General features: G+C 48.3%; 2 protein-coding genes across 3 annotated transcripts in view; both read left to right on the top strand.

The window, feature by feature from the left end:
• Positions 1 to 1,329: 1,329 nt before the first annotated feature.
• NEIL2 (nei like DNA glycosylase 2) lies at positions 1,330 to 16,303 on the top strand. Its single transcript, XM_019932386.3, has 5 exons — positions 1,330 to 1,485; positions 3,335 to 3,474; positions 8,827 to 9,161; positions 13,355 to 13,554; positions 15,249 to 16,303. The coding sequence occupies exons 2-5, from the start codon at positions 3,337 to 3,339 to the stop codon at positions 15,608 to 15,610; spliced, it is 1,035 nt and encodes a 344-aa protein (XP_019787945.2). The 5' UTR covers positions 1,330 to 1,485; positions 3,335 to 3,336; the 3' UTR covers positions 15,611 to 16,303.
• A 142-nt stretch (positions 16,304 to 16,445) lies between these two features.
• FDFT1 (farnesyl-diphosphate farnesyltransferase 1) overlaps positions 16,446 to 26,895 on the top strand; it is a 57,002-nt gene continuing 46,552 nt past the window's right edge. The window contains exon 1 of one of the 2 annotated variants that reach the window (XM_019932384.3): positions 16,446 to 22,521. In XM_019932384.3, coding sequence (XP_019787943.2) covers positions 22,423 to 22,521 — 99 coding nt within the window. In that variant the 5' untranslated portion in view covers positions 16,446 to 22,422. Of the gene's footprint in view, positions 22,522 to 26,403; positions 26,423 to 26,895 lie in introns of those variants that run through there. The other variant, XM_073805771.1, reaches the window with a different exon arrangement.

Below are 26,895 nucleotides of genomic sequence, written 5' to 3'. Positions count from 1 at the left end.
CCATAACTACTATTGAGGCAATATATGTAAGGAGCTTAGAACAGTGCATGTGCTCAGCAAACGACAGCTACGCTGTAAATGACAGAGGTAAGCTGTGAACCACGTGGTTGCTCAACTCTACAACCCTTCGGCCTCAGAAGAGCCCTCTTAGGCACCAGGCATTCAGTCCAAGAGGTGAGGCAAGGACTGTGTCTCTGGCTTCCTTCCCAGCTCAGCCAGAGTCTACAGAATGGGGAGTTAGGGGCTCCAGAAGCTACTGTTAGGGTGTGCTTGATCCTATAGCAGGTGGCATCCTGTGGTGGGTATGTTGTTCCCAGAAGACGCCAGGTACAGAAAGAGGGAGACCAGAAGGCCCAGGGGGGATGGAAACACCATCCCCTCAAACCTCATCCCCCCTCCAGGGCTCGTCTGTGCTGAGCACCCTCAGTAGCCCAGACCTTCCAGCCTTCCTCTCCTCACTTCCTGCCCTAGCCGGTTCAGTAGAAGGGCCACCCGTACTGCTCCGGCTGGATCAGCAGGACACAACCTGGGGAGGGGCTGGGCCTGTCTCCCTGTGCTGGCCAAGACCTCCCCAGGGCCCTCTGAGCTATGGTCCCTGGTGCCTGCCATCCGGATCAGTTTCCCCAAACTTCCCTGCTGACTTCTTGGAAAGTGCTGGCTCCCCATCCTCTTTGGAGAATTAACAACAATGGAACATTCTTATTTTAAAATAGTCTACTATTTTATCTTTTTTATTGTCTGGAAAAATTTAATATTACCTTTAAAGCAAAATTTGCTTATGGTAAAAATTCAAATAATAATATTCAAATCATATAAAGTAAAAAAAAAAAAAAATCCCACCCTTTAAAAACTTCATGAGATTTCTTGACAACCTGTTTCCTTTTCACAATTACCTCGCCGGGCTCGGAGGCCCAGCAAAACCAACGGCTTGCCTTTGCCTGACCACCTAAAGTTCTCCTATTCAGCAACTTAATTTTCTCTATCTTCGTAAGACAATAAACGTTCCAAACGCGGTTTGCTTCTTCCCCCGCATCTGCTCAGACTCACTCTCTCTCCACCCTTTAGCCGCGACACTCGGCATTGGCCCAGCGTCCAGCGACCTCCTTAGGGGAGGAGCTCCGCACCTTCACCAGCTCTCCCAAGGGCGAGACCCCCCCCCCCACTCCCGCCTCCCAGGACAGAGCCCCGCACCTGTTTGGACAACGAAATCCCGAACCCCACCCACGCAGGGCGAGCCCCGCCTCCTACGCTCACCGGGGGGCGGAGCCCCGAGCTACCCCACCCCCTCGAGGGAGGAGCCTCGCTCTACCCACTCCCCAACTCCGGTGAAAGGTCTGCTGCTCCCGCCCGCCTACGACAGAGTCAAGCGCGCACCCCGGGAGCAACCCGCGCGCACACGGGGCGCCGGGTGTTCCACGGCCCGCGCGGAGGCGGTCTGCGGGCCTCGCAGGCGCTGGGGTCCCGGCGTCTGCGGGCGAGGAGCCGGTAAGTCCCGCCACGAGTCCCGCTGCGGCGTCGCGGGACGTGCGCGGGTGGGGAGGGGGCGGAGCGGCGCGTCCTTGGCTGTAGCGGGTCCACCTCCTCCGTCGGAAAGCAGGGCTTTCCCCAGCTTTACCCTCGTCACCTTGTTACCGGCGTGAAAACTCAGTTACCGAACCTTTTAGAAGCGTCCCTCATGGAAACCCGCAGCCCGGGTTGAATTTTTCTTTCTTTTTTGGCTGTTTACCACTTTTTAACATTTCCCCCCCCCCCCCGACCGAGGCCACTGCAGTGACCGTCAGTCCCGTCTCTGCGCTCGCTTCTCCCCCGCATCACCCCGAGAAGGCGCTGGGCAAAGCAGGCATTTTAGACTCTCCCGGGGGCGGCGGTGACGCCCTCTCCTCTGTCAGTGTGGTCCGCTAGCCAGCCCCTTACCCCGTTAACCCTCGGTTAACGAGGGTGCGCGGGGTGTCCCCTCGGGACCTGTGTCCCTTCGGCTTCTTATCTTTTAAGGATGTGGTAGAGGCAGCTCGCTGCCCAGCTTTCCATCTCCATAAATAAACCCGAGAAAGAAACATGCCCTTGTGTCGAAAGATTTTAAGCATCAGAGGCATTTCAGAGGGGAGCTTTTCCAGAAGCTTCCACGGTTGGAGAGACCAGGGCGCAGAGCTGGTAGAGGTTCAGGTCGGCTGCACTGTGGCCGGTCTTCCTGCAGCCCCGCAGTTTTGTCAGGAGAGCCTCTCGAGTGACTTGAAGGTCTGATTAGGGGCAATTGTACCTCATTTTAGTGAGTTTAAAGCACCATCAAATTAAAAGTACATATTATGGAACGTGCTGCTAATTAAACTCTGAGAAAGCATGGACTGTGAGAGGCACCGCCATTTCAGAGATTTTTAAATATTACTTAAAGTTACTGAAATGCAGTAGCTACCACTGTGCCAGGAAACTGCTTAGTTCTTTGGGTTTTCATCATAACTTGCAGTCTTGTGCAGGTGAGGAAACAGGTGGATAAGTAGGGTAAGGGTGGGGGGAATGCCTTCTGTGTCTTAGAAGCTGGGGTGCCGAGCGCTCAGGCCCAAACGTATGAATGCCTCCCGCACAAGCTCGCAGTGAACTTGGATGATTTGGGCAGGAAGAGGTGGGCGTCACAGGTCACCCTACATCACGGTTAAAATGGAGCCCCAGCTGTTTCTCAGTTACCAGGGATAATCTTCTCTAGGTAAGCCGGATGTGGCGTCTCCCTGATCTGACCTGATATGACCCTGTGTCTGCACCTGTCATGATTCTGAGCCCTGCATTGTTGTCACATACGCAGTGCTGCTACTAGCAGGGTGATCCTGGCAGGGCTGGATCTGCGTCTGTGTCTGTGTCCCTTACAGCCTTCTCTACCTCGACCATCTCTCCACTGAAAGAGGGGAGATAAAGCAGCAGCAGTGGGCTGGAATGATTGGTTTGGGGAGGCAGAAGGAGGACAGAGAAAGCCTGGAGATGAGTTAGGACCACAGTCCAGGAAACAAGTAACAAGGGTGGGCTCCCGTCCAGGCTGCCACAGGATCAAAGCGGAGGGCGCTTGTGGTGTGATGCCTGGCACACTGTTGGTGCTGCCTGAAGAAAGGCGAGAGAGGCTGGGATGGGGCAACGGTCCTCAGGAAGCTGGCTCACAGCCTGCCGCACCGGGGCTTTCTCTTTGATCCGACCCCCCCCCTTCCCAGCACATTGCCTCTTTGGCCGTATATGCTCTTAAAGTTGATGGCAAAAAAAACCCAAAAAACGGCTGTGTGGAGCTTGGCACCCATCAGAAATGCTAGAGAAACCAGCTAAGTCAGTGGCCTCTTTTCCACATTTCTGCCTGCAGGGATGCCGGAGGGGCCGTCTGTGAGGAAGTTTCACCATCTGGTCTCTCCCTTCGTGGGGCAGCAGGTGGTCAAGACAGGGGGCAGCAGTAAGAAGCTGAACCCTGCGGGCTTCCAGTCCCTGTGGCTGCAGGACACCCAGGTGAGTTCGTCATCTTCTGACGGGCTCGTTCCACAGCTCACCCCAGCGGGCCGACTCCATCAGCACACCCTGTACCGCCCCTAAATTTATCTCAAGACTTTTCATGCTGTCACTTCCTGGAGCCTGAGGCGACCATGCTGGGAGTCCACGCAGCTCCCCTTCTGACATTTCTCATCCTCGGGTGAGCAGCACAGTGGCCTGTGGAACTATAAAAAATACATGTGCACGAGCTGGGTATTCACATTCAACGTCTGGAGTGGTGGTGATGACTCCGACAGACTGATGTGCACCTTGTTTGGAAACCGTGTTTAATTCTATGGGGCCAGCAAGGAGGTGAGGAAAGAGCATAGCCTTCTGATCTGGGTTTCAACCTGACTCATCTTTGCTTTGAGCATGAGTCAGAATTCCCTAAGGCAGCAGTCCCCAACCTTTTTGCCACCAGGAACCAGTTTCGTGGAAGACAGTTTTTCCACGGATGGCGGGGGCGGTGGGGTGGGGAGGGATGCTTCAGGCGGTAATGTGAGCGACGGGGAGCTGCAGATGAAGCTTCGTTCGCTCTTCTGCCCGCCACTCCCCTTCTGCTGTGCGGCCCGGTTCCTAACAGGCCACGGCCCGGCCCGGTACCGGGGGTTGGGGACCCCTGCCCTAAGGGGCTCGCAGAGCTCTTTGTGGTCTGACTCATGCCTCCCTCTCTGGCCTGCAGTTCACCCTGCCCCAGATCTCTCTCCAATCATTTTGAACTATCTAGAGCTCCTCTCACAGTCCTTCATGGTGACGTGCTGCTCACCTGTGCGGGCAGGTCTCCCTTTTTCTCCCAGCTCCACCCCCATTCCTGTCCCTTCATGTTACCATGGTAATTCCTGGTCTCCTGGATTCGGCCTTGCCATCACATCCTCTGAGAAGCCTGCCCTGCCTGCTCTGAGTTGGAGAAGAGACTCTGCTGTGCTTCCCGGGCACCCTGTACCTCTTGTTGGATGCTCACTGCTGAATTTGTCCTGCCTGTTGAGTGGAGGAGACAAGTAAACAGGGCGCAATATTGTATTCCTGGCACCTAACTGAGTGCCCGGCACTTAGGAGGCATTTGGTAATTGGCGGTAGAAAAACCAAGGATTTCTGCTGCTTCTTAGCTGTGTGTTTCTAAGCAAGTTACATAACCTCTTAGCTCTAGTGTCTGCTAGAGTTGTAAAATGGGGATAAACACCTACCAGTTAAAATTGTTGAATTAAGCCGACTTTATGCCTGGCACATGATAGGTGCTCAGTAAATACTAGTCTCTGTCTTCCACCTTGCCCTTCTCACACACACACACACACACACACACACACACACACACCCACGCGCGCGCGCACGCGCACACACACACACCTGGCACATAATAGGTGGTCAGTAAATACTAGTTCTCTGTCTTCCACCTTGCTCTTCTCTCACACACAGACACACACACACACACACACACACACACACCTGGCACATAATAGGTGGTCAGTAAATATTAGTTTTCTGTCTTCCACCTTGCCCTTCTCACTCACACACACACACACACACACACACACACCTGGCACATAATAGGTGGCCAGTAAATACTAGTTCTCTGTCTTCCACCTTGCCCTTCTCACTCACACACACACACACACACACACGCATACACACACGCACCTGGCACATAATAGGTGGTCAGTAAATACTAGTTCTCTGTCTTCCACCTTGCCCTTCTCACTCACACACGCACACACACACACACACACACACACACACACACGCTATAAAACCATTCTTGGTTAGAACTGGAAGAGGTCTGGAAGAGGTCTGCTACACCTTCATGTGTGTTTTCTGCATTTGGAGGTGGGGCTCAGGGAGGGGGAGCGGTTAGCCCAAGCCGACATAGCTAGCAAGGGACAGAGACTGGAGCACATGCCCCCTGACCTCCAGGTTTGTGCTGTTCCCGTGAGAGCACCTGGACTCTTTGTCCAGACTGTCCTGCAGAGTTTGCAGGACAAGATTAATATCCCTTTGCCTCTGGGTCCCAGTGGCCAGGATCTTAGCACCTGCCTTCACAGAGCTGGCTTGCAGAAAATATTTACTCAATAGCTGAGTGGACAGAAGAATGTGAGGCAAGGGAGCCTTGAGATGGATCTGGGCACTGGTTTCCCAGTAAACCAAGGCAGGGGTCAGTGTTGGGAGCCCAGAAGCCTAAGGGGGGTGGCCTTGGGGAGCTGCCTGGCATGTGGGTCCCCATCAGTGGGCTCCCTTTCTGTTCCTCTGTCCGTGGGTCCTATTCTCAGGATCTGAGAGTTGAATTTGGAAGTTTAGACCTGTGTCCCTAAATGGGAAGCTGTTAGGTAGCAATGAATGGAGGAAGGGAGCGTGTGATTAAGGCCCAGCTGGGGGCCTCAACATAGAAGAGGTCCTGTGGCCTGGAGAAAAAGCCTTCATGATGGAGATGGGACTTGAGTTGGACCTGGAAGGATGGAGGACTTAAGTGGGTCAAAAGGAGAAGAAAGGGCATTTCAGGTTTGAGAATCAGTTACAGATTCAAACATGGAGGTGGAATGAGCAGGGTGGGCTCGTGAGGCAGAGGAAAATTGGCTCCACTCTGTGCCGGCTGTTTATCTGGCATGGCCCTTCACTGTCCTTCCTTATAAGCTCTCCAGTTTCTGTGTCAGGAATTATGTATTATTGCTCATAACAGACTCAGAAGAGTGGCTTATACAAGTCAGGAGGTTTTTTTCCCCCTTCCCATAATGGGAAGTCCAGAGGAGGTGGTCCAGGGTGGTGTAGGAGTGACACGAGATCACTGGGGCCCAAGCTCCTGCTCTTCTCTCCCTGGGGTCTAGCCCTCATCCTCATGATGATGATGATAACATGGCAGCTGGGATTCCAGCCATTACATCCACATTCCAGGCAGGAAGAAAAGGCAGGAGAGAGCTGGAAACTGGTTCATCCATTTTAAAGAGATTTCCTGGAAACCACATTTGACCATTCCTGCACAATCTCACTGGCTTCCCCATCTGTAAGGGAGGCTGGGAGACGTAGGTTTTTAGCTGAGTATGTTGACGTTCCTGTAAATCAGTAGATTTGTTGGTAGGGACAAGGGGAGAGAGGGATATTGGGAGGCAGCCAGCAGTCTCTCCACACTTGGTCCCATATCATCTTCTCTTTTGTTTTAGCCTCTCATTTTGCAGAGCACACACTCCAGAGCTGCCTAAGAAAGCATTAGGGGTGGGAGGGAAATACTGAGTCCTTTCTGCCTGTTAATGTTTCTGTCCCATCCTAGTCTGGGTGGGTGGGACATCTGGAGATCAAATCCCACTGTATACTTAGACTTTATATCAGTCCTCCAATTAAAAAATATGTACAGCTTTGTTGAGGTGTAATTCACATCACATCCAGTTCACCCATTTCAAGTGTACAATTCAGTTTCTTGACACAGAGTTGTGCAACCATCACCATCATCAACTTCAGAACATTTCGTCACCCCCAAAAGAAGCCTCGTGCCCATTAGTCCTTTCTTTCACCCCAACTCTCCACCCCCAGCCCTAAGCGACCATTTTACTCTCTTTTCTATCCTACAGATTTCCCTTTTGGGGGGGCACTTCACATACTTGGAATCATGCCATGTGTGACTGGCTTCTCTCACTGAGCATAATGTTTCGTAGGTTCATCCCTGTTACAACCTGTGTCAGAACTTCATTCCTTTTAAATCCTGAATTCCCTGAGGGAAGGAGCAGAGACTCACTCCTCTGTGTGACCCTCAGCACCTAGCACGCTGTCTGGCACGTTGTATAAACCCAGTTAGCAGTTAGAACTGAACTATCCATAGCGTCAGAGGAATTTAAAAGAGGGACGGCGGAAATTGCCATTGTTGGGAAGGGTGCAAGGGTCTCCTGACCTAGGCCTTTTGACCTGGTAAATGTTTTGACCTTGAGGGTCATCTGACAAATATTTTCATCAGCCTTATTCCAGCGTGGGTGAGTTGCACCGAGAAAGTGTTGCCTGGAGCAGATTCTCTTATGCCTGCTTAATTCCTTGCCCGGGTTTTTATGTGAGCTCAGTTAAGCCATTTCTGATGTGTGGCGGCAAACAACTGTGCTCAGATTTGCAGCTAAGCTATTCTGGAATTATTTAGAAAGATAATGCCCCCTTTGGGGGAGAGGCCTTCAAAAGACTGCTCCAGTGGTTAACTTTTATACTAATTGACAAATTGGAGATCTCATCAGAACGGTGATCTTTAAGTACGTACCTTTGGGGGTCAAAATATCACAGGCAGTTCCATTATGAATGCCAGATGTTTGGGGTTTAATTCTTGGAAAGACTGCCTGAATTTCGGGTCTTGCAGAACAGGCTTATCCTGGAATCGGGCCATGTACACATTACCTGCCAGGACTAGCAATATGGAGATAGAATACTCAGCAGCTGGAACATTCTTTTACACACATTTTCTGTTTTCATTTTCTTCTACTGCAATCGTGTTGATCGTCATTTTTGACTGTGAGGTCTCGTGTGGCCATTCCTTCTATCAAATCCAATTTCAGGGGGACGGTGGGGGCTGCAGAATTTGACAGTGGGTCGTCTTTAGCTGCTGTCAATTTGCGTGTGGTGTGTGTGTGTAGGTATGCTGATTATTTCTAACAAAGAAAAAGTATTATGAATTGAATACAGGAATGACAATTAGTATTTACTTATTAGCTAATTCATGAAAAAATTGGGAGTATTTCCCCTCAGGTATTCTAGGGTGGCCCTGCATCTAGCGTGCATCTATTTCATTGCTGATCTGATTCTTCCACTTGCTTCTAATCACTTTGAAAACCATGTACTAAGTGCCCACATGCCTGGAGCAAAAAGGAAAAGGCAAGTCCCAAATATTCAAGTTGGGAAAGTTTCATGGAAGAGGCAAGAGGGGAGACATTTGCGTTAGGATAAATGTCTGTATACACCTCTTCCAGTCTTCCCCGTTCTGGGTAAGACTCAGTCTGTTTTGACTGCAGTAACAGAATACCTCACACCAGGTGGCTTATTAACAACAGAAATTTATTTCTCACAGTCTGGAGCATGGAAAGTCCAAGGTCAGGGTGCCAGCAGATTCAGTGTCTGGTGAGGACCCACTTCCTGGTTTGTAGACAGCCATCGTTTTGCTGTGTCCTCATGTGGAAGAAGGGTTGAGGGAGCCCACTGAAGTCTCTTTTATAAGGGCACTAATCCCATTCAGGAGGGCTCTACCCTCATGACCTAATCACCCCCTGGAGGCCCCACCTCCAGACACCATCACACTGGGGGCTGATTTCAACACATGAATTTTGGGAGGACACAGATAAGTCTATAGCAGAGCCTTAGATCATGTTCATCTTTTTCTAGGTCCATGGAAAGAAATTATTCCTTAGATTTGATCCAGATGAAGAAATCGTGTCCCCTGGCAACAACCCACTGTCAGAGCCTCTACAAAAAGAGTGGAAGGAAGAGGCCGGGCACCACCAGGAAGTCTCTGAGCAGTCCTCCCGGTTCCCAGGAGGAGACGATGCTGTCCCCAGTGGAGGTGATGGTCTGCGGTGTTTGTGGGGAGACACCCCTGCAGGAGGTGCCGAGAGGTGGCTGCAGGTCAGCTTTGGCTTGTTTGGCAGCGTTTGGGGGAACGAGTTCTCCAGAGCGAAGAAAGCAAACAAGAGGGGTGACTGGAGGGACCCTGTTCCAAGGTAAGGCGTGGTTGAGCAGGCCGTGGGCTGTGACTGTCGGCAGCTGTGCGGGGTCTGTGGGGTTCGCCAGGGCTCCGCTGTGCGGGCCTGGGCCGGGCTCTGCGGGCAGGCTGGGTGGTCTCCAGCAGCCTGCCGCCTAGGAGAGAGAACCCGCTCCTCTGCCCACTGAGATGGCAGGTCGACTGTGGTCTGCACCCAGAGAGGGATGGGGACCACCTGGCAGCTTAGAGAGCGGGGAGTACTTTCCCAACAAGCACAGCCCTTGAGGCTGGGAGGCCTCTGAACAACACTTCATGGCTTGACTAGTGCTCTCTGAATTTAGGGACAGAATTGCCCCAGTTTTCAGTCTGTTCATGTTGAGGAGAATATCGGTGCAGAAAGTTCTATCCATGTTCAGGATTCTTTCCTTAGTGTAGATTCCCAGAGGAATCATTGCTGGTCAGAGAGAATGAACGTTCTCATTGGTAGCACTGAGTTTTTTGTGTCCTTTTTATCAACTTGTAGGGGCTTTCGGACCTTGTGGGTTAACCTCTGTGATGTGTGGTGCTAGTGTTTCCAGCCTGTCTGTGTCCTTTGATGGTGTTTGTGCCTTTAGGCATTCAGGATTTTTAGTTTGTAGGTAGTGAGTGGTCAGTATTTTCCTTGATAGCTCTTAAGTTTTATCCTCTTGCTAAAGAAGGCTCCTTCTACCTCCAAATCAAAATACTTTTCTAGTTTCATAATTATATATTTTTTCATGTCCAGAACTACAGTCTTTGTTTATGGTACTATGTAAGGCCAGTAAGATGCTTGGGACAATAAAAATAACTCAGATCGGGAGTTCCCTGGCAGTCCAATGGTTAGGACTTGGCGCTTCCACTGCCGAGGGCCTGGGTTTGATCCCGGGTCGGGGAGCTAAGGTCCCGCAAGCCGCATGGTGAGGCCAAAAAAAAAAGAGAGAGAAAAAAAGAAAACCTCAGACTGGCTGGAATGGTGAGGAGATTCTTTTGACTCACAGACAGTTGACCCTTGAACAACACAGGTTTGAACCGCACGGGGCCACTTACACGGGGATTTTTTCAATAGTAATATTACATTGCTGCACGACTCACTCTGAGGTTGGTTGAATCCGTGGGTACGGAACCGTGGATACAGAGGCCGGCTGCAAGTTACGTGCGTGGATTTTCAACTATTCAGAGGGTCAGTGTCCCAACCCCCAAGTTGTTCAGGGGTCAACCACATTACAAGCTCAGAGGGAGTGCGGGCTGTGGCGTTGACGCAGGTCCAAGCCTTTGGCTTCACATTCTTGTGATTCTCCTGACTTTGCACTTTGCCACATGTTGCTTTTGTCCTTAGACCAGCAGCAGGAGACTCCTGCAGTTCCAGGCCTTATATCCACACAAGAAAAGAGGAAGAGAGGAGAGAGAGGGTCATTTCTAAAGTTCAGATGAGCAAGGAGAGCTTTCCCCGAAACCCCCAGGAAACCTCTCATGGCCCCGAAGCTGGGCTCGTGGGCTGATTCCGGACCCTGTCACCAGCCGGGGCGATTGGAACGCTCTTCCACTAACAAGGCTGGTCCTGCAGGCCTTCAGATTTATTGCCACACAGTGAACTCATGTCATTCACTTATTTTTGAATCTCTTCCTGTCACGTTATAACTCCTTCCATGCTGCATATTTTGCTTTGCCTGCCCCACCCCCTTTTTTTCTTTATTAGGCTTGCCTGAGTTTTATCTACTTTGTGGGTCTTTCAAATAATTAATAGTTTTGTATACTAACCACATGGAAGAGTATTTCCTAATTTTTCAAATCTTTGAGTGTTTGTGGTCATCTTTTTTGGGTTTTTTTTGTTTTAATTTTTTTTATTGGATTACGATCAGGGTGGCAGCCTGTAAATTTTCTACTTTTGGCATCAAGATTTGCAGCCAAACACATAATTGATCTTTGCTTATGTTTTGTGTACATAAATGAAGATAGAATGTTCATTAAAGTAAAACATTCTGACAAAAACCAAACAAACAAAAAAAGAAAAACATTCTGTAAATGTTAAGAACAGGTTATTGTTTTGATAGCTCAGCTTTTCTCTGTTTTTGTTTTTTGCGGTACGCGGTCCTCTCACTGTTGTGGCCTCTCCTGTTGCGGAGCACAGGCTCCGGACGCGCAGGCTCAGCGGCCATGGCTCACGGACCCAGCCGCTCCGCGGCATGTGGGATCTTCCCGGACCGGGGCACGAACCCGTGTCCGCTGCATCGGCAGGCGGACTCTCAACCACTGCGCCACCAGGGAAGCCCTTTGCTTATTTTTTTTTGTTTAATATGCAAAACTTGGGAAGAGGATCATTGAAGTCCCCCAGGCTAGTTGTGGTTTTATAGAGTTTCTCCTTGTCTTTCATTTTTGTTTCTGTGTTTTGCTGCCCTTGGTCCCAGGCATCAGGGTCCCTGACTCTCAAAGGTTCTTTGCAGCTTCATTATTGAACAATCCTGGACCCTGTCTCTGCCTTTAGCCCTAATTCTGCTTCTCTTTGATGTTAACAGTGCCACTCCATGTTTGGTTGGCTCACCCCCTGGTCTTTTTTCCACTTAGTTGTAGGTCTGTTTTTTCACTTATTTTAGGTATGCTTGCTATAAACAGTAAATAGCAGGCTTTTGTATCTCTTTAAACTCAGATGCAAACTCCTTGTTTTGAAATGGGCTAACTGTGCTATTTGGATTTTCTTTCATTTGTAGTTTTATTGTCCCTTGTTTTCTTTTTTCTGTTGGATTTATCACATTTCTTCCTTTTTTAAAAAATTAATTTTATTTTTGGCTGCATTGGGTCTTTGTTACTGTGTGCGGGGTTTCTCTAGTTGCAGTGAGTGGGGGCTACTACTCTTTGTTGCGATGCGTGGGCTTCTCATTGTGGTGCCTTCTCTTGTTGTGGCTCATGGGCTCTAGAGCACAGGCTCAGTAGTTGTGGCGCATGGGCTTAGTTGCTTCGCGGCATGTGGGATCTTCCCGGACCAGGGCTCGGACCTGTGTCCCCTGCGTTGGCAGGCGGATTCTTAACCACTGCGCCACCAGGGAAGTCTCTTTTCTTCCTTTTTTTTTTAAACCTCTGTTAATTTGGAAGTACTGCTATTCATCTTTATTCTTTTGGTAATAATATTATCTTTAAATGATATCTGTTTTTTTCCCTGAGTTAATAACTATCAAATTTTTAATAGTATTAAATTAATAATCTCTTCCCTTATTATTAACAATGGTATTTTGCTCACTCTCTTTCCCCCCTCTGTCTGAGATGAGACCTTTAAAATATTTCTACTTCTGTACTTTCCTGCCATTTCTACCCCATCTCTTGTGTCTGCTGAGATAGTTTAGAATTTTAGTTCCGTATTGTTAATTAACTACACTGTTAGTTATGTATAATTAAATTAATTAATATTAAAAACACACTAATATAGGTGTCTTTTTGTTCAGAGAATCCTTTCCTCACACTTGGATTACAGGTGCACTGTTATGATTGCAGGCCACTCGGATCTCACAGTAGACGTGACAGAGTCCAGTGCAAATCTTTCCATCCATCCTTTCCATCTCCCCTCCTCTTGAGATCCTTGCTGATTTAATTTCTGTTGGGATGTACTTTTCCTTGAGTAATTACCGCAGGTACTATGCGTAGGTGTTTTTCTGAGTCCTGTTCCTCTCAAGCTGTCCCTTTACTTTCACATAAGATACCACCCAGGTCAGATACGTGAGTCTTGGAGTCCAGCTGCAGCCCGAGTCTCTCCCCTCACAGAGTAGCCCGTTATTGCTTATCAGGGTTCGTGAGGTTTCTCCTGTGTCCCTGTTGGGGGCGGTGTGTGTATGTGTCTTTCTTGGTAGATCTTGCCCGGGACTGGGAGAGGTGCCTACCTGGCATCAGTTTCTCTGTCCTCCTTCCTTAACAAGCCCTGCTTTGTGCCATAGCCACACCTCCTGGACTTGAGACTTTTCTGTACGTCCCAAGTTGTCTTCTGCCAACACGTATTGTTATTATCAGAAAAAAGGAGAGAGTATACATTTTCTTTTAATTACTCCATTTGGCCGTGAGAGTTTAACAATTCTGGCAGAGCCATCCCTGTTCTCCTCTGGGACCTTAGCTTCCCCAGATTATCCTGAGCGGAGTGGGAGCTGTGTGTGCACGTGTGACCTGATGCTGCTGTCATAGCCCTGTGCACTGTGACCTCTCCTCTCTTCCCAGGCTGGTCCTGCACTTCGGCGGGGGCGGCTTCTTGGCCTTCTATAACTGTCGGATGGTGTGGAGCTCCTCTTCCCCGGTGGTCAGACCCACCTCTGACATCTTGTCGGAAAAGTTCCATCGAGGACAGGCCCTGGAAGCTCTGGGCCGGGAGCAGCCCGTCTGCTATACGCTGTTGGACCAGAGATACTTCTCAGGCTTAGGTATGATGACGGCAGAGGGTGGTCCTGCTGACCGACCTAATGAAAAAGTCCCTCGTCCAGGAGGCAGCAAACTGGCACCCGCCACTGGTGTCAGTGATGCTGGACGATCACCTGGGCTCCTTAGCTCCACTTCCCTCGTTTTTAAAATGAGGGAGTAGATCAGGCCATTTCTAACTTCTCTCCTACCCTAATTATATTATCAGTCGTAGTCTGCCTGATAGCCACATTGGAGCATGACCTTCTAGAGGGCAGGGATCACGTCCCCTCCATCCTTATTTTTTTTTTTAATTTATTTTTTGTTTGTTTGTTTTTTGCCGTACACGGGCCTCTCACTGCTGTGGCCTCTCCTGTTGGGGAGCACAGGCTCCGGACGTGCAGGCTCAGCGGCCATGGCTCACGGGCCCAGCCACTCCACGGCATGTGGGATCTTCCCGGACCGTCACACGAACCCACGTCCCCTGCATCGGCAGGCCGACTCTCAACCACTGCGCCACCAGGGAAGCCCTAATTTATTTTTTAATTGACGTATAGTAGGATAAACGCAGACCCTGCACCCAGAGGAGCACAGGCTTCCAGGAGTGGCCTTTGGGGTAAATTAGCAAGAGAAATGCTGTGTAACCGGCTGTTGTTACAAACGATAATCAGAACAGCCGACATTTTTCAGGTGACTCCACTGTGCCAGGTACGTGGGTTCATCCTTATTGCTCTTCCTCAAGATGGCCACTTACTAGTTTTCCCTTCATTCAGATGAAGAAACTAAAGCAAAAGACACATTGCTCTAAGGGCACAGCTGAGATATGAAGCAGGTAGTCTGCTGGCGAATTTTAGAGAGAAATTTTGTGTGACTGTGAAGCTCTTGGAAAGAGCAGCCTTTTCACCTGTCCATCTGCTCCACACGTGCCAAACGCCTGGCCTCCACCGAGCTCACCTTCTCTCCTGAAGGAGAGGGTTGTTTAGTGACCCAGCAAGCATGGACTCAGCCCCCTGGAGCTAAAGATAGACTATGATAAATGCCTAGTAGAGGTTAAAGAAAGTGCACTGTTGGGACATTTTGAAGAAACTTACTGATTCAGGAAGGAGAGGTCGAGGTTGACTTCACAGCAAATGAGGCAGGAGTAGGAAAATAATATAATAGTACCTCCTAAACACTTTCTATATTTCAGGCATCATGCTTGACATTTTAAATAATAATAACAGCTAGTATTTATTGATTCCTCTCTACGTACCAGCACAGTGCTCAGCATTTGTATGTGTGTGTGAGAATTCTCATTTACTGCCCACAAAAACCGGGGAACCTACCCCCGCTTTACAGACCAGGAAACGGAAGCCTCAAGAAGGCAGGGAATTCACCAGGGTCAGGTAGCCGGGATCTGGTTGGGCCGGGATTCACAGCCAGGCACTCAGGTCCGGAGCCCATTTTGTTAATCTCTTTGCTGTAACATGGGCCACGCGTGAGTTTTATGTCATTTTGTCTTCACAACAACCTAAAGGGTAAGTGTTAGCAACTACTTCGCAGACGGGCCGGATGATTTAGTGTGAGGCTTGCCCGAGAGCTTCTCGGCCACGCTGGATCTTCCTGAGACGCTCTCCGCTGCCATCGTATCAGCTGCGCTCTGTTTTGTTCATTATGTGGCCAGCTTTCCTTATGGATGTGTCCTTTTTCCTTCCCTTGTCCCCTCCCTGCCTCCTTCCAGGGAACATCATTAAGAACGAGGTCCTGTTCAAAGCTGGGATCCACCCGCTTTCTCCCGGCTCACTCCTGGGTCTTCCGCGCCTCGAGGCCCTGGTGGACCACGTGGTGGCCTTCAGTGCAGGCTGGCTGCGGGGCAAGTTCCAGGGCAGACAGCAGCACACGCAGATCTACCAGAAGGAGTGGTGCCCTGCTGGGCACCAGGTTGTGAAGGAGGCACTGGGACCTCCAGGGGGCTTCCAGAGGCTCACGTGGTGGTGCCCCCAGTGCCAGCCCAGGTTGTCGCTGGACGAGCCAGAGCAGGTGCCGCCCTCCTCGGGTGCTCGGGCCCCTTCTATGCAGAGCCTTGCCCTTGAGGGACCGTGATGCCTGAGTGTCGCCACAGCGGTGGTGGGCAGGTTTGGGACTGGGGACAGGAATTGGGGGAGTGGGGTCGGGATGCCAGTACTGTTGGTGTTCATCTCACCGGAGTTCAGGCTGAGGCAGTTTCCACAGGGTCCGATTTTGTTCTTTTCTAGTTCTGGTTAATTCTTCCTATCTAATCCCACCACTGTTGACAGATGAGGCAAATCGCGATGGCAGTTAAGGGGAAACCTCCCGGAGTGACAGTGGGGCGGCGAAAATGAGAGCCAGTGGAAGAGAGCTGAGCCAGCATCGCTTTGCAGGGGTTTGGTTTGGTTTGGTTTGGTTTTGGTTTTGAAACATTGGCTGGTGTTAAGTCCCTCCATTTGAGAACCAGGAAAAGGGAATTATCCTTCTTGGTTCCCCAAGAGGGATCCAGGGATGAGGGAGGCAGTAACAGGAGAGTGTTGCTCGGGTTCAGCCTCCTGCCTGGACCCTTCCCATGGGACAGAGATGCCAGGAGAAGGAGGGGAAACGGGGGGACCAGGGAGCTGGCCCCCTTCCCGGTGTGTGCATGGGCTTTAGAAAAAAGCGACTTGTTTCCTCCCCAAGGTGACGTGTTTGTGACAGTTGACATGCTCAACAGTGCAGGAATCCAGGTCGTTAGCAAAACCTAGGAGAAACCAGGACATGAAAATAAAGCTCTTTGTTACTTTGTGTTGTCACCTTTATTTGGCAGTAAAGGTTCTTTCACTGTACATAACTGAGCTCTTTGTGAAGATGCCGTTTAGGACTTGTTGGGTTGGTCGGATGGATCCATTTAAAAGGAGCAGGGCAGGGAGAAAGGTGAACATGCACCCTTATACTTGTCTGTCTTAAGTCACTGGGAGTTGTCCACAGCGGGGAAAGCCACCTTATGGCAGGCATTAGCTCAGGGCCAAGATGGTACCCAGACAGGCCATTTCCCGTAAGTCAACATCTGTCAGGGTCTGGAGTACAAGAGCGGGGTGGGCTGGACAGGCATCACAGCCTGCGTGCGGGTGGGCACCCACTGCGATTGGTAGAAAAGGGGAAATGCTGTTGCAGTTGCTGAGAAAAGCAGCGACACAACTAGAAACAGCCGTGGGTGTGGAAAGAAGAAGAGATGGGAGGGTCACCATGGTGATGGGCTCGTACGCGTCAGCTGGCTGGATGTGAAAACGAGGGAGGGAGGGGGCTGAGAGCTGGAGGAAGCTGCCCCCACCTCGCCATTGAGACAGAGAGTCACGGGAGCTGAGCAGGTTCCGTGAGGAGACAGTCAGACCCTGTGTGCTGAGCTTGAGGCACCTGCACCTAAGTGGGGGGACAACACACCCAGGAAATGGGCCTGGCTCCCCACAAGTGCAGGCTTGCAGGTATGGATTTGGGAGCTTTCCTCACAGCTGAGGGTCGGTTCGAGAAGGTTAACAAGGCGATCATGCGACATGAGAAGGATGGAGGTCACAGGGGAGCCTTTAGAAGGTCTTTTGTTCAAGGGGCAAGAGAAGACAAGCCAATGGAAGATCAGATAAAACAGGAGGAAGGAACTTCGGGGGGCAGCCAGTGGTGCACATGTCGGAGAAGAGGCCTTCGAGTTTGACGGTTGGTTGAATTTGAGATCATGACCTCGATTTGGTCGAATTTGAGGTCATGACCTTCAAGAGCCATTTGTGTGGAGTGGTAGCCAGTCTGCGGGGGCTGAGGACTGGGTGGGAGCCCAGGGATCAGTGAGTGTGCTCTGCTCTTCAAGAAGGTTGTCCTTGAGGGACTTCACTGGTGGTCCAGTGGTTAAAACTACGAGCTCCCAATGCAGGGGGCCAGGTTCAATCCCTGGTCAGGGAACTAGAACCCACATGCATGCTGCAGCTAAGAGCCCACATGCCACAACTTAAAAAAAAAAGATCCAGCATGCCGCAACTAAGACCTGGCGCAGCCAAATAAATAAATGTTTTTTTTAAAAAAGGTTGTCCTTGAAAGAAATGAGAAAGGGGGTCAGGGAGGGAGAGTGATGAAAGGATGGGTGTGATGTGAGGATTCGTGTGTGATCAGGTGAGGGGAAATCCAGGAGGGAGAGAGACACCAGCGCCAGCACTTAGAGACGCCTGGGCTCCGGTGGGGAAAGAAAAGTAGACCCAGAGAAAACCAGCTGGCACAGAGTAGGAGTGGGGAGGTTTGTAACAGCTACGAGGGGAAGTTAGAGCCGCTTAGGGCTCAAGGGAGGGTTATAGAGCCACACTAGAGACCAGAGTAGTCGCTCCGTTTCCCAGCTTTGTACAGCAGTCTCCAGTAGCTTAGGGTCAAAAACAAAGAGGGATGCTGGATGAACCCACAGTTGAAGGTCGTCAGGGTATGAACGGTAGAAGTCCAAGAGGGCAAAGGAGAATCCTTATTTTTTTAAGTTGTTTAAAATTATTTTAAAAAATACATCAAAAGATTCAAGCCATACAAAAGATTATAGAGCAAGACATGGAAGAATAATCCTCAGTCTACCCTGTCCTCTTAGGAGCTGACATCATTTCTCTGACTTCAGTCTGTATTGGGGGAAAATAGTAGCACCTAGCAGTTGAGTTGTAAAGGCTGATGGCCGCACCATGAGTTCTGCATCGGAACTGCATAGACTGGGTTCCGCATGGAAGCAGCGGGGAAGCGGAAACGTGGACTGCCAACAGAAAGCACAGCTACTGCAGCCCTCTGCGAGGTTATCATTCATCCTGGCAGGAGGCTCTCGGCGGAAAGTCTCAAGTTACTTCTGCAAAGGGGAAAGGCAGGGATAGCAGAGGTGGGCTGAATGAGGGTTAAGAGAAGAGGATGGTGGTACAGAACCTACAGGGCTGGCGAGGTGAACAGTGGGAATGACTCCTGTGGCCTGCGTGCCTGTTGGACGTAAGGAAAGGCTGCAGTTGAGGGATGGGGTACAGAGTCAGCGAATCCCAGTTTCACTTAGAAGAGAGAGAGGTGATGCATTTGGACTCAGCAGATTCCAGGGTAAAGAGTTACTTATGAGCTGGAGTTTCATGATGACTGACGTTGTAAAAAACTTGCAATTTTGTGTGAGGTTTCAGTGGCCTTAGCCATCTAATAAATATTTTTTAAATGCCTCCTAAATGCTAGTTCTGGGAATACAATGATAAACAAGACAAGAAAACTTCTGTACTAGTAGGAGGAGGCGGGCTTGTTACAACAGTGTTAGAAGCACTTTAGTAGGTTATTGTAAAGTGCTTTTTGTGGGGGGGGCGGGGGATTGGATAAGTGACTGCCCGTCTGTGTTCTAAAAGTTCCAGTACAGTCCCTATTTCAAGCCCTGGTATTTAATAAGAAGTAATGGAGACTTCTTAAGTGGCAAGTACTGTGCCAGGTGCCCTGTTTAGACACTGTCCCTGACCTTGAGGGGTTCAAGGTGAGGTGAAGAGTCAGACAAGGGATAATTAACATACAGAAAGTTCAGGATGAGAGTGACCGCTGGACATCATTGAAGTACTGAGGTTTGTGGAAATAAAGACCACCAAAATAAGAAGAAGCAAGTGAGGCCCTTTATTCAGAACTGCTATAGCAAGGGCATCAGCCCCCACCACTTGCATGTGGCAGAAACTCAGAGGCAGGCAGGGAGTGGGAAAACTTTATCAAAAAAAAAAAAAATGAACTCATCATTGTGCTCTGATGGGACGAAGTTGGCAAGGGGATGCTGGAAGCAGACTAACTCGAAGTGGGCTGTCTTACGTGATTGGTTTGGGGAGCATGTTTGGCTTTCTGTGGTTGGTCCTGAGTTGGAAGTGGAGGCAAAGAATACAGAAGCAATTGATCAAGTCCTGACTATTCCAGGCCAGTTGGTGCAGGGGCTGTGGGACAGAACTGTGATACTGTATATGGTCTGGTCACTGTCTGTTTGTCCATTCCCACAGTCTCTGGCTGGGCACCTGGACCCGACTCCGGAGCTGAAGGAGGCTCCAGCTGTGCCTAGTAAACAGCAGCACCGTGCCAGATGCTTCTGTCTCTCCCTCTTTGGGAGGGAGGTGGAACCTCATCTACTTTGTCTCTGTTATTTCCAGTATCTGCCACATTGTTGTCGGTGCTCAGTGGGTGTTCGTTAAATCTGAAGAACAGATAAAGGAGAGGCCAGGGAGCTTCAGAAGAGGGTTCCTGAAGCAGGGGAGTCCACCTGAGCTGTAATGAAGGCGTGGCAGGTAGCTTGGTGAGGATGGAGGAAGGGCATTCAGGGCAGGTGAATTACTTGAGTCCTGGGGTATGAACTACTGTGGCCTGTGCGGTGAGTGCTGCCAGGGCTGGATCAGGGTTTGAGAGTTGTCGAGTGACTGAATAGGAGGCTGAAATCCAAAGGGAATGTAGGTGACAAATGATGGGAGGATTTTTATTCTATGCCAGAATTCTCAGATTTTATCTTGAAAGGCATTTCCTTTGTGCAATTTAAAATTGAAAGAAGGGAATGTTTTTTCTACAGGGTCCTTTTAACTGGCAGGGGAGTGCTAAAACTCTTAGCTTTATGTCTTCTGGCCAAAAGCAGTATGCAAGTAGAGATATAAAGTTATAACTTGACAAAGTTTAAAAAAGGACCAAACATCAGATACAACGCAAAGAAATTGTAGGTAAATGAGTCAGTTCTCAGTGAAGCTCCCTTCAGTCTGTTTTTCTGTGTTGCCAGACTGGACTCATGGAACCAAAGTCAAGAAGCCCACAGGGTCTCACCTTAAGCTAATTAAAATCATAATACCTTATAAAATAAAACTGAAAGATTGAGATTACTCAAGCTGTTACATGGGAATGGATAGAGAGAGAGAGATGGTAACCTGACCTGTAACAGTTTGAGAGAGAAGGTGGGGCTTGAACCTCCCAGGAGCAGAGAGGAAAGATTAAGAGGAGAGATGTTTGTTTCTTGGATTCCAGAGAACTGTTGAATGACTTACAAAGGGCAGGTGTAGGGAGAGAAAGGAGGAGTTAGGGATGACATTTGGATTTTATACTTAGGCAACTGGGAGGCTGTTAGTGCCATTCACAGGAGAAGCAGTCTCAATGGGAGAGAGAGTCCAGTTAGGGCAATGTTAAGTTTGCAGTGCTGAGGGGACATCAAAGAGTTGCACTGTTCTGGAGGCTTGGGGGTATGTGAGCAAACAAAACAAAGTCTGTCGTCATTGAACTTATATTCTAGCAAGGAAAAACAGACACTAAACATCGTAAGTAAACTATGTATTTTATATCAGAACGTGATCAGTGCTGAGATAGGCTGGGACCTGAGACCCTTTCCTGTAGTGCTTGCACCTGGACAAATGAGCAACAGAATACAAAGAAACTATAAGGGACTAAAAATAACTGCGTGGGCAGTTGGGGCAAATCCTGAACAATAAGATACAAAAAGACCAAAACCCAACTGGCACTTCTGAGGCGCCAGGGACAAAAGCAGGTACTACATGATCCCTGCACACAGTACCACCGAAGGGGTGGGCAGACCACCTAAGCCGCCCCTCCGGCCCCACCCACCACCCACTGATCTGCCTCTACCTCCCCCCCATTTAAGGAACAAGCTCTCCCCGCTTCAGAGAGTGAGCAGGGGAACCGGTTACTTGTCTTCACTCCTTGGAGTCCCAGTAACGCCTTGCCTGAATTCCTGATCTGGCTTCATCAATTTCTATTGACTAAAGAGTCCAAAGACCTTAGTCAGTAACACTAGGACGGGAAAAACTAGAGCAGGCCGGGGAGTCAGCAGTGGTGAGGGTGAGGCAAGCTGTAGTATAAAACAGTGTGATGGGATGGGCCTAAATGAGGTGAGGGTTCAGCAAAGACTTGAAGGAGGTGAACGAGTTAGCCAATTGCATATCCGGGGGAAAAAATATTACAGGAAGAAGGAAGTGTAGACAAGTCCTGGGGCCAAGGAGGGAGGGGTTTGAAAATGCAGGTGAGACGTAATGGGGATGGAGGGCTATTCGTGCAGAGCTTTTAGACCCTCGTGGGGACTTTGGCTTTTACCGAGTAAAATGGACAGATACTGCAGGGTTTTTAGGCAGTGATGAGAGCTGCCTTAATTTTTAAAAGGATCACTGATTGCGGTGTTAAAATAGATTTGGTCGTTGGGGTAGCACGTATTTTTCCAGGGCTTGTGAGTGCTCTAGGATCGAGATAAAAATTTCCACATCACCCTTTGATAGGCCGTAGAAACGCTTCAGATCCTTTTTTGGGACAAAATTTACGTGCTCGAAGCCTCAGGCTGATTGCACCCATTCGAGGCGCGGCTGTGAGCCGAGCGCGTCCCGGAAGAGCTAATCTGCCTGGCAGGACAAACACGTGGAGGGCTTAGCGGGCTCTGGCCCGCTGGGCTCTCAGCTAAAGCCCGTTCGGAGCCAGCCTCCCACGCACTGAGCTCCGCCTCGGGGGGCTTCTCAAAGTCTCGGTTCGCTCCTCCAGCCCTGCACTGGGAAAACAGAGGAAAGCAAAGGCCCGCCTCCATTAGGAGCACCAATCCCGCTCGCCTGCCTCTTTCTCTCCCTCCAATTAGCTTCTAGGATGTGGTCCTCACGCCAGACACATCCCGCCGCCGATTGGCCGGCATCTTGCTGGTGCGAGCGGCCCAGGCCAATCAGCGCTCGCCAGTCCACCCCGCGAGCCCACGGGCAGCGGCGCGAGAGACCGAGGCCAGTTGAAGTTGGTTGGGAAGTGGGCGTGGCGCCGCCGCGCGGGGCTCGCCTTCGCCGCGCTGGGCCCGCCTCCGCCCCGCCCCAACCGCCGACTAATCCTTCTTTGGTTGCGGGTAGGGGCCATCCCGAGGTATCCGCGAGGTGAGCTCCGAGGTCCGACAGTTCGCCGCAGCCAGCATGGAGTTCGTGAAGTGCTTGGGGCACCCCGAGGAGTTCTACAACCTGCTGCGCTTCCAGATGGGGGGCCGGCGGAAGGTGATGCCCAAGATGGACCAGGTGGGCCGAGCATCCCTGCATCCCGGCGGAGCCGGGAGGCTGCGCGCGACCGCCGGCTTCTGGGCCTGGCCGGCAGGGCCCAGAATCGAGGGCCAGGGTTGCGGCCAACGGATGCCAAACGCCTCGGGCTCCCTCCTTCCCTCGGGGGAGCAACCCCCTGACCCCTGTCAGGCGGCCCTGCCCTTCCAGCCTGGTTCCCCTCTCCTTAATCAGATGTCGGGCCCAGCTGCCCTTGGTCTCCTAGGCATCCGCCCCCATCCCCAAGTTGTCTTGCTGCCTAAAATGTTAATGTTCGTTCACGACATTGGTTTTCAAGTAGTTTTGCTTCATATTGCGTTCTGTCCCTGAGATAGATGTTTTTCTGGGTTCTAATATGTGGGTTACAAAACTGAGACTGCATGGGTAGATTAAGTGGGAGAGGACGTGTGAAAGAATTTTGTGAACGTAATGAACTATGCAAATGTCACGAATACCTTTTCTGGGATGAAACCTTACTCATCCTTCCAGTTTTCAGTTACACCACCTCCATAAGCTTCTCCCCCTTTCCTGCAGTCTGATCAAGCCCTTCTTCCTCAGTGCTCCCTGAGGTTTTTAGAATACTTGTCTACTTTTGCAAGTTCTTATTAATTTTCTCTATATCTGTCGATTAGTTACCCTGTTGGCTGCTTGAAGGCCAGACTTGGTTTTATTTATATTTCACCTTCCTCACTCCTGTACCCTTTGTTAAATGAATACTTACAAAGGTATTTATTCCAACAAGAAAATCATTAAGTGATTATTGAATAAATAGACACATTCAACTGAATTAGTGGGGTTATATCAAAAGTTCTAAATTCTTTTCCCCAATGGAAGTAACACAAAACCGTCCTGTGTTTATACTCTTAGTTGTTGTTCTTTATTAAAACACTTCAGTTTCTCATCAGAAAGAAAAGTTTTCCCTTTGCCTTATAACTCAGAATCCTTCTCATCCTTCAAGGTCTGGCTTCTGTGAATACCACCTCTGTTGACCATTCAGCAGATATTTATTAAACATCTGTTCTGCTTTAGGCTTTATACTGGGTGCAGAAGGGCAGGATAACATGTATAGACAAATAAGACACCCAAAGAGCTCATTGTCTTGTCAGGTCGATAAAATGTTATAAAATTGTTCATAGAAAACTTAGGAAGTCACCATAACGAGATGCCTTTTAATGTTACCTGTGACCCTCCCTCGACCATTTTCTCTAGCACTGTTTCACCTTATATCAGTCCCATAGTCTTGTATTGCGGTTATTTGTCTATGGGTTTTATGTTCCCAAAGTACCTTTCAGATTTAAGATTCTATGTTTGATTCTGGACTTTAAACTATTTGAAAACAGGAGTCTTGTTTGATGTACCTTTAGTGAATTAATGAACAAAAGGTGGATGCAATGCCCTCAAGATACCTCTAGGTTTTTAAACAAGAGAAACTTAAGTAACTGTGGCAGAATATAGTAAATGCCATAAGGAAATTCACAGAAGGGAAAAATCACCGCTGGCTGGGATAGGGGATTAATCTTTTGAGGGATGCCTAAAGGAAATACAGCCTTAAATTTCTCCTGTGCCTTGATCAATAGATATTTGTTTAATTAGGAGATTCTGGCTAAGAGTTCTTACTTGGCCCTTTCCTGAAATTATTTGCAGATACTTATGTTACTGTATATTTGTGTGTTTTGGGGGAAAAAGAATTCTGTTCACTATTATCAGATGCTTCCAGGGATCTGTGACCCAAAACAGAAAAATAGTCACTGCTTTACAATCCAGGATATACAGTTTCCTGAACACCTCCTGTGACAGGTAATTCACTACCTCTGGAGACTGCCCATCTCCAGAGAGTTCTGGTTTTTAGGAGGTGTTATCTTACAGTGAGGGAGGGAGCCTGATTCCTCCAGCTCCATTTTTCTTTCTCAAGATTGCTTTGGCTATTCAGGGTCTTTTGTGTTTCCATACAAATTGTAAAATTTTTTGTTCTAGTTCTGTGAAAAATGCCAGTGGTAGTTTGATAGGGATTGCATTGAATCTGTTGATTGCTTTGTGTAGTATAGTCATTTTCACAATATTGAGTCTTCCAATCCAAGAACATGGTATATCTCTTCATCTGTTTATGTCATCTTTGATTTCTTTCATCAGTGTTCTACAGTTTTCTGAGGACAGGTCTTTTGCCTCCTTAGGTAGGTTTGTTCCTAGGTATTTTATTCTTTTTGTTGCAGTGGTAAATGGGATTGTTTCCTTAATTTCTGTTTCTGCCCTTTCGTTGTTAGTGTATAGGAATGGAAGAGATTTCTGTGTATTTTGTATTCTGCAACTTTACCAGATTCATTGATTAGCTCTAGTAGTTTTCTGGTTGCATCTTTAGGATTTTCTCTGGATAGTATCATGTCATCTGCAAAGTGACAGTTTTACTTCTTTTCCAATTTGTATCACTTTTATCTCTTTTTCTTCTCTGATTGCCATGGCTAGGACTTCCAAAACTATGTTGAATAATAGTGGCGAGAGTGGACACCCTTGGCTTGTTCCTGATCTTAGAGGAATTGCTTTCAGTTTTTCACCATTATGAATGATGTTTGCTGTGGGTTTGTCATATATGGCCTTTATTATGTTGAGGTAGGTTCCCTCTATGCCCACTTTCTGGAGAGTTTTTATCGTAAATGGGTATTGAATTTTGTTGAAAGCTTTTTCTATATCTATTGAGATGATCATATGGTTTTTATTCTTTAATTTATTAATATGGTGTATCACATTAATTGATTTGTGTATATTGAAGAATCCTTGCATCCCTGGAATAAATCCCACTTGATCATGGTGTATGATCCTTTTAATCTGTTGTTGGATTCTGTTTGCTAGTATTTTGTTGAGGATTTTTGCATCCATTTTCATCAGTGATATTAACCTGTAATTTTCTTTTTTTGTGATATCTTGGACTGGTTTTGGTATCAGGGTGATGGTAGCCTCATAGAATGAGTTTGGGAGGGTTCCACCCTCTGCAATTTTTTGGAAGAGTTTGAGAAGGATAGGCGTTAGCTCTTCTCTAAATGTTTGATAGAATTCACCTGTGAAGCCATCTGGTCCTGGACTTTTGTTTGCTGGAAGATTTTTAATCACAGTTTCAATTTCATTACTTGTGATTGGTCTGTTCATATTTTCTATTTCTTCTTGGTTCAGTCTTGAAAGGTACTTTTCTCAGAATTTGTCCATTTCATCCAGGTTGTCCAGTTTATTGGCATATAGTTGCTTGTATAGTCTCTTATGAGCCTTTGTATTTTTGTGATGTCAGTTGTAAATTCTCCTTTTTCATTTCTAATTTTGCTGATTTGAGTCCTCTCCCTTTTTTTCTTAATAAGTCTGGCTAAAGGTTTATCAATTTTGTTTATCTTCTCAAAGAACCAACTTTTAGTTTTATTGATCTTTGCTATTGTTTTCTTTGTTTCTATTTCATTTATTTCTGCTCTGATCTTTATGATTTCTTTCCTACTACTAACTTTGGGTTTTGTTTGTTCTTTCTCTGGCTGCTTTAGGTGTAAGGTTAGGTTGTTTATTTGAGATTTTTCTTGTTTCTTGAGGTAGGATTGTATTGCTATAAACTTCCCTCTTAGAACTGCTTTTCCTGCGTGCCATAGGTTTTGGGTTGTCGTGTTTTCATTGTCATTTGTTTCTAGGTATTTTTTTTATTTCCTCTTTAATTTCTTCAGTGATCTCTTGGTTATTTAGTAGCGTATTGTTTAGCCTTCATGTGTTTGTATTTTTTACAATTTTTTTCCTGTAATTGATTTCTAATCTCATGGTGTTGTGGTTTGAAAAAGATACTTGATACGATTTCAATTTTCTTAAATTTACAGAGGCTTGATTTGTGACCCAAGAGGTGATCTATCCTGGAGAATATTCTGTGAGTACTTGAGAGGAAAGTGTATCCTGCCACTTTAATTATATAAATATCAATTAAGTCTGTTTGGTTCATTGACTTTTTTAGGCAGTCTCACCATGCTGTGGACTTAGAACCATGGTCAGCCCAGATCCCTTCAAGGTCTGTTCTTCCATCTTGATGTCCTCCTGAAAGACTTTTTAAACCTAGATCTTTACCTTTTAGGTAAAGGGTGTCATAATAATGGCTAACATTTATTGTGCTCTTACTGTGTGCCCAGTGCCTCCTAACGTGTATTATTTAAACCTTCCAGTAACCCTGTGAGGAAGCTACTATTATTTTTCCTGTTTTTATAGATGAAAAAAAAGGCACAGAGAGGTTAGTTATTGCCTGAGGTCCCACAGCTGTTCACTGGTGGAGACCGCCTTTGACCCTGGCAGTCTGAGTCCAGAGCTCACTCTCTTGACCCCATCATGCTGCTGGTCATTAAGGTGATG

This window comes from Tursiops truncatus, chromosome 6, assembly GCF_011762595.2.
Source record: "Tursiops truncatus isolate mTurTru1 chromosome 6, mTurTru1.mat.Y, whole genome shotgun sequence".
NCBI lineage: Eukaryota > Metazoa > Chordata > Mammalia > Artiodactyla > Delphinidae > Tursiops > Tursiops truncatus.
Note: the sequence above shows the minus strand (reverse complement) of the source record. Positions and strands in the feature narration are given on the sequence as shown.